At 39.8% G+C, this 7,463-nt stretch overlaps 2 protein-coding genes across 2 annotated transcripts in view; both read left to right on the forward strand.

Annotated features, from left to right (window-relative positions):
• The first annotated feature begins 2,936 nt into the window (after positions 1-2,936).
• LOC119418521 (pro-opiomelanocortin-like) lies at positions 2,937-5,879 on the forward strand. The gene is made up of 2 exons (XM_037685827.1): positions 2,937-3,032; positions 5,325-5,879. Exons 1-2 carry the CDS (start codon positions 2,937-2,939, stop codon positions 5,877-5,879), a joined length of 651 nt encoding a protein of 216 aa, XP_037541755.1.
• Positions 5,880-6,356: 477 nt separating this feature from the next.
• lin9 (lin-9 DREAM MuvB core complex component) overlaps positions 6,357-7,463 on the forward strand; it is a 7,256-nt gene continuing 6,149 nt past the window's right edge. The window contains exon 1 of the mRNA XM_037685131.1: positions 6,357-6,437. Coding sequence (XP_037541059.1) covers positions 6,357-6,437 — 81 coding nt within the window. The remainder of the gene's footprint in view (positions 6,438-7,463) is intronic.

The following is a 7,463-nucleotide window of genomic DNA, read 5'->3' on the forward strand; positions in this document are numbered from 1 at the left end:
GTGTGTGTGTGTGTGTGTGTGTGTGTGTGTGTGTATATACCCTCTTCATCTGAGGTGCAGTCATGACGTCAGCCCAGTGAGTCAGGTTCTCATAATGAAGTTTCCACACAGGGAGGCATGCACGTCTTCGACAACAAGAAAGCGACCGTTTCAAATCGACTTCACACACGTCCTTGTAGAAAACACGTTCTCGGCCTCGTTGTTGAGGTTTAAGGACACAAACATGACGAATATCCACTTAAAATCAGCAGCTCTGTCCGAAACATATCCCATAATTTGTATTTTCTTTTTTTTTTTAAAATCACCATTTTAATACAAAACTAACCAAGAATCACCCACGTATTGGATTTAAAGGTTTCTAGAAGTGTATTAAATCAGAAAAAGATCAGTTTGCTTATTTTCTGTGGCCTGCAGTATTGATTGGAAGCTGAGTGGGTGGTCATATACAAAAAGCCACACACTCCTCCTTATTTAGAGAAGAGTAGCTGAAGCCTCACCTCCATCACACCCAAAGGCCTTGAGATTTGACGCTGTTTTACTTTGTGCGTCGATAAAAAGAGCTTTCTTCTTCTGAGGGAGCAACAACAAACCCATCTCCTGCTGACAGAGAGCAAGGAGAGGACCAGCCGGGAGGTGGACGTCTGCAACATCTGTGGACCAAAGCAGCAAGAAACACAAGAAGGAGACATATTTGAATGAGGTAAAACATTTATAATCCTTACGTAATTTGTCATGCATGAAGAATTGTGCTTGTGTTGTTTTATTCCTGATCAAGGAGGCTCTGATGTTTGCATAATGCCTCACATTTCATAGTTTGGGGTCACTTTTTTTAAAGTCTCGAGTTGGATTTATTTCCCTTCGTCTGCAAGTGGCAACTCTTGCAAACTCTTGAAATAAGAACCAAACGCACGCTGCTTTTGTTGCAGCTCTTTTCCTTCTTTAATCACAAGCGAGGACGTCTGTGCAGAACTGAGCTTTAAATGAGTCACACAGCAGGAAAAGATGATAGCCCACCACCGAGGGAGAAACACCAGGACATCGTTTCTCCTCAAAGACATGAATATTACCTCACTCCCTTGGTAAATGTTTCAGCCACCCACAACGAGAAGGAAAAAAGCTGCTCGCTTCTTAAAGTGTTCATATCTGCACAAACAATGGGATTCCTCAGTGTATTCATATGATTAAAAAAATGAACATTTTGTGCCTTTAAAGGTGAGATTTAAACGTGAAGTCCTTTTCCTCGCTCCGACGACACTGAAGTCAGCAGAAAAAATAACCTGCCACTTTTCCTACAAGGTGTCATACGTCTTAATGTAAGAACTCTTTATTATAATGAATTCTACTGACAAAGTAAAGAAAATGTAAAGAGTTGATGATTCTGATGTCACCACCAGGCTGTGTGGCCTTGTGCCTTTTATTAGATTTTTTTCTATAACATCAACATCTGGGTCATTGCTTGTAAAGGAACAATGTAAATTCTAAGGTTTTTAAAATACATGTGTAAGGGCTGCCTTACTTTTTTAAAATTCAATAAGAAAAATAAATGTTTCTATTGTATGTATTAAAAATCGTGTGTCCAAAGCTTTGTGATCATTTGATTTGGATGTAAAAAAAAAACAATTATTAAACTCCTTTAGGTTGTGTTTGGAATGATCTAAAACTTAAAGTTGTGTAAACCTTTGTTTATATTGAGTTCATTTGACAGTTGGTGAAAATGCTTTGAGAAACTGAATTTACAAATCTATACGTTTCTGGTCATTATGATAAAAAGTATTGGACTAAAACAACATAATTAAAAACGTAAAGACCTGACATCTAAAGTAAAGAAATCCATTTAGCAGTGGAATTTAAATTTAACGTTTCTTGTCTTGTTGAGCTGTGTTTCACCTTAAATGCCTTTTTTTTTCCCCAACAACTTCATGGTTAGTTTGACTCAGTAAAAGCCGAACTAAATTTAGCCTAGCCTTCTATGAAGCCATGTTGTTCCAAAGTTTTAATCCAAGATCTTAACGCTCATTAATTCATAATATGTGTTGGGGATGCCTCTCAGCCACAATCACACTTTAGCTCAATATCTGTAAAACTTAATGAGTTAAAGTCATTTTAATGTTTGTCTAGTTAGTCTAGTTAGCATGATGATTAGTCAAAACTTTGGATGGATTGGTCAAAAGGTTGTTTTTTTTTGGCTATAAGTCCACTAAAATATTTACCGTATTTTTCAGACTTTAAGGTGCACTTAAAATTCTTTAATTTTCTCAAAAATTGACAGTGAGCCTTATAATCCAGTGCACCTTATATATTAATTCTGGTTGTGCTTACTGTGAATGAGTCGAGTAAAGTTTGACTTATCTGACTGTTTTGTTTCGTTTAATGCGCCTTATAGTCAGAAAAATATGGTAGTTGTTTTTCTCTTTAGTAACATAAGGACATTCATTTTGTCTTGGGGGGGGGGGGGGGTGTAAATGGACAAAAAGTACTGTTTGGTTTTGGTGCATCATTAGCACATCAAAGCTAGCACCCCAAGCACGACAGCATGATTCATGCCAACTGTAATAAACAGTAGTTAAAAACAAAATATAATTTATAAAAAGGAAAAACATGATGGTTTCTGTTTATATTGAACCTTTATGTTCATCCATATTAGAAATGTAAACTATTATTTTACTCAGGCTGTTTGTGCTTTTACCATCTTCTTTCAGCCACGACACTCAGCTTCACCTCATCCATCATCATCATCTCAAAGATACTGAAACAAATGTAGTTATGCAAGAGAGGGAAGTGTTACACAAGTGAAATGATCAAGAGACTACTTTTTTATTTCTATGAGAAGGTGATTTTTTTACTCTGCTGGGACTGAATGCTTTCCAGGTTTCTAAAGAGACTTTGCTTTTCCTTTTCAGCTCAGAACATAATTAAATTAGTTTCATCTGCTGGAGATGGTGTGTCCACGCTGGTTGCTCATCATGGTATTCATGTGCAGGCCCGGGTTTGGGTCATTGTGCTGCGACTTCAGAGACATGGACAAAATACTGGTGAGTTCAGCTCTGTCCTTTGACGGGTTATTGTTTTTTTTATTTATTTATTTTATTTATTTTTTAATATTACCAGCAGACACAAACTCCTTGACTCGAGGTCTGATCCTGTTCCGGATCTGGATCTAGGATCTTGATCTGGGTCCATTTCAGTTTCAGTGACTCTGTTAAGGTTCATCTTGTAACTAAACATGAACAAAACCTTCATAAAAACAAATATGATGTAACGTCTCTTCAAAAGATGAACTAGAGGTTTAATGGGAAACGAGACGTAATGCGATATTTAAACGTTCATTGTGGGAAAGTATGTTTAATTAAATTTAGTATTCAAACTGTATTTTGGTGTCATTTGAGTCTAATGGACAGCTCACATTTTCAGTTTTGGAATTAATATGAACCAGCACCATGTTTGTCTCAATATTTTACACTTGTTTTAAAATACCTCCAATAAAATAACACGTAGTCTCTCCAAACAACTTGTTCCCTTTTTACGTTAAAGTTTGTGTTTTAGGGTAACATGGCAACACTACAAAGATTGGTAAATTTTACTGACAGTAAAAGTATTTGTTTTAGAATGAGGCGTTCACCACAAGTTTTATTTTATCAGCAACTAGAGAAATGTTGCAGGGAGAAGAACTAACCTTTATTAAGTCCGCATGGATACCGAGGGTCTGTTATTCTGACTGGAACCATCTAACCCCCCTGCTGCCCTGGGGTCAAAAATGACCCATAGCACCCTCGTTTCCTGAGGCCTTGTGGGTCATTTTTGATCCAAGGGCAGCAGAGGGAGTTAAACATTTTCCAAATTATTTTTCATTTTAAGATGTCAACAATGAATGAATAAAATTAATATATATATATAAAAAAAAATTCTACCTTCACTCTTGTGCAAGGTGGATGCCTTTTCTCTCCCTCTCCTGTTTTCCTCCTGCTCTTTTTTGCTCTCCGTCTGTGTATCAGAGCTCCTATTACACATCTTCTGAAATGGAAACTACTGCCGTGGATCTGGTCAGCTGGACTTTCAACGCAATCGACAAAATCGTTTCAACAAAGCGACAGGGTCCTGGAGAGCCCTCATGCCCAGCTGAGACGCACGCGGCAGGAAACGTCATGGATCTGTTGGGAGTTTGGGAGCTGATGTGTCTTTCTGTTTTGTCTCAAGAGGACACCGAAGAAGTTTATATAATTGGAATCACGATAGCAGGGTTTCTGCTTTTTGGCATCGGCTGATTCCTGTGTTATTGGCTATTGAGGAAGACAACGGCAGCAGTTTCGGCCATGGCAAAACTGCAGAGTCTGTGTGAAGGTTTGGTTCGTGCTTCGAGGACTCAAAATCAGCCAATTTATGAGCTAAACCATAAGATGGAAGCGATTTGTGAGAATCACAGGCCACCTGCGGCTTATGGGACTCGCCAGCATGTTGAAGACGACCTTGGAGGAGGCTCATAAGCGCAGACCAGTGGAATGCCTACAAATCTGGCTATTTTGGATCTAAAGTACCAGCAGGACTCAAGGCTGACAAGAAAAAAAAAACCAGTCTGCCTGAAAAAAAAATCAACAATTGTGGCTTATCTGAATGTGACTCTGTGTAACTGGGACCCTGTGTAAATAATCTCATTCCACCACGTGTACCACGAGATGCGGATGGCAAATCTCTCAAATTGACTCTCTGACTCCCCGTTTGGCCTCGAAAGCAGGCCGACTTATCACATTTTTCCTGGAATGTGTGTAAACTAAGGAAAAGCTTTGTATATCGCAAACCCCTGAGAACTTCTATGAAGGCTTAACAGAACTGGGCCGGCTGACACAAACATCTTATCAGGACTATGGTCTATTCTAGAAGTACTTCATGGATAAATCTCACCATCTTGTCATCAAATGTATATGTAATTGTGTTTATAAATGTGCTTGCTGGTAGAGGTTTTTGATGTCTTAAATTGTGTCCTGATATAAGACAAGATGTCAAGAGATCTTTTTTGTAATATCACTATTCCTGTCCTCATGGCCTCCTCTCTTCTATCTCTAAAAAGTATTGTGAAAAAGGACAAGAGGCCACGCTCCAGTAACAGCAGCTACGTGCACTCCGCCCATCTTTCAGACGACTGTACGAACATCATCTCACTGTGTTTTGGTACAATGATAATAAATCTTATTCTGATTCCGAAAACATTTGGTTTTTCATGCGGAACTTGAAATCGACTGGTATCTTTATGCTTTAATCCTGTAATTCCTCAGATTGAAACACCAGCAGAGCTGTACAATCATCGTGAATCTTCTTGATGTCTCTTTTAGGACTGTCTTCATCTCTGCACGTCTGTGACCTGGTCTGAAAGCGCTGGTCTCAGTGAATCTGCTCAGCAAAGATACAATGATGATGACAATCTCTTACTCAGCATCATTCTGTCCACCCTGACCTCTGAAGACAGAACCTCGGAGTTTGACCCGACTGCCCACAGGGACGAGCGCCGTTCTTATTCTATGGAGCACTTCCGCTGGGGGAAGCCTCCTGGCCGTAAACGCAGACCCGTTAAAGTCTTCGTATCTCCCCTGGAGGGGGGGCTCGTCCCTGACTTAGCCGACCTCCCACTTCGGGCTCGCAGGCACCTGAGAAGGAGCAAGGCCAAAGGGAAGGGGGGCGTTCTGAAAGCAGGCCATCAAAGTCAGAGTTGGTTGAGGCCCAGAGGCAGACCGTCGGATCTGCCGGAAAAGAAATATGGGACCTACAGGATGAGTCACTTCAGGTGGGGGAGCCCCCCAGCAACAAAGAGAAATGGCCGCTTTTTGAAGCTGAGGGAGGAGAACCAGCTGGCCCAGTTCCTCCAGAACATTTTGATGAAGGATGTGTAGAGGTTGAAAGGAAGGAGGACCGAGCATTTCATTTAGAACTTGTTGCCATCTTTAGAGTTTTATTGGGTCAGCAGTTCACGTCGGTTTGGATCTTTTGAAGCGAGGTTCTGTAGAAACGCTGCGAGCAGTTAGGATCTTGTTATAACATTTAAAGAACCAGAGTTTACTGAATTGGCTCGTCAACAAACGCTTCTTCAAACTGAGGTCGTTCCAATAGCCAGCTACATCAGGTAAGATATTTACTGTTCACAACCTTTCCACAGAACCCCATTCTAAAATATGTGAACCACTGCTTAGCGAGTACTTTATCTCGACAAAAACAAGTTTCCATTTTTATTTTTAGAAGGAACTGTTTGTATGGATACTCAGTTCAAGACACAGACTTATGTTTTTGTAAATAAAATATTCTTTTTGCAAACAATAACTTTTAGTCATTTCATTTGAAATGATCAATTTTATGTCGTCATCACTGAATCGATGAGAGCAGCTGTCCAAAGAGGCCGGAATCTGCTGGTAGATTTCAACAAGAGTAGCAAATGGTACAAAATACGCCCCTCGGTAAAACAGGTATCAAAATCCTTGAATGAATGCATGAAAAATAAATTCCTTCAAACAAGAATCCTGAAGATTTGTCCATAAGGGTGATTTATCTGACCAAAGTAGACTCCACGAGGACCACTCAAGATTTATTTGGAAGTGGTCTGAATAAAAATAAAAGCCAATGTGGAGCCATAGTCTGACGGACAACGTCCTGTGGACTGTCCTATGGATGGACAGATGAGGACAATATAGGGGACAACAGGTTTGACATTTCTATGCAACTCTGATGTCAAGCTGGAGCAAAAATGAGGTTTTAACAAAGGGGTCGACTGTGCCCTTGACCTTTGACCCTGAAATCAATAGTTTGACATTCCTACAATAAAGGGTTATCGGACAAAGGAGCTGTCCACAGACGGACGACATCAAACCATAATATGTCCCTAAAGCAGTGGTTCCGAACCCTGGTCCTTGAGGAACACCATCCTGCATGTTTTAGTTTCTCTGCTCCAACACACCTGATTCAGTGGTTTAATTACTTCCTTGAGTTCAGCAGAAGCCTGTTAATCAACCTTTCATTCAAATCGGTGTGTTGGAGCAGAAGAACTAAAACAAGCAGGGTGGTGTTCCTCAGGGACCAGGGTTGGGAACCACTACAAACATGGGCGTCTAAAACTTTGAAATAGTTCCTCGGGTCAAAACTTGGCACTACCCACACATCTAAAGCACATGGGCTAAAAAAAAAATAAAATTCCTTATTTCATTATGACTGTAGTGAACCAGATGACCTCAAATCTACCAGATGGACAGAGACTGTTAGTTTCATTGATCTGAATTAGTCTGGGCCATCTGATGACTTTCTTTCTTGAATTAATCAAGCAGAAAAGACAATTCTTTATAATCATTACTGTCTTACAGATGTTTTGATAATCAAATTGTGTTAGTTCACTCAATGCTTATAGGTTGAAAAGAACTACTCATCTTTATTTTACATAAACAGTAAGTAATGATTTTTATTCCTCATTCCAAGAAGAAATCACCTGAATA

Source organism: Nematolebias whitei, chromosome 12 (genome assembly GCF_014905685.2).
Source record: "Nematolebias whitei isolate Nwh7 chromosome 12, NemWhi1, whole genome shotgun sequence".
In the NCBI taxonomy this organism is placed as follows: Eukaryota; Metazoa; Chordata; class Actinopteri; order Cyprinodontiformes; family Rivulidae; genus Nematolebias; species Nematolebias whitei.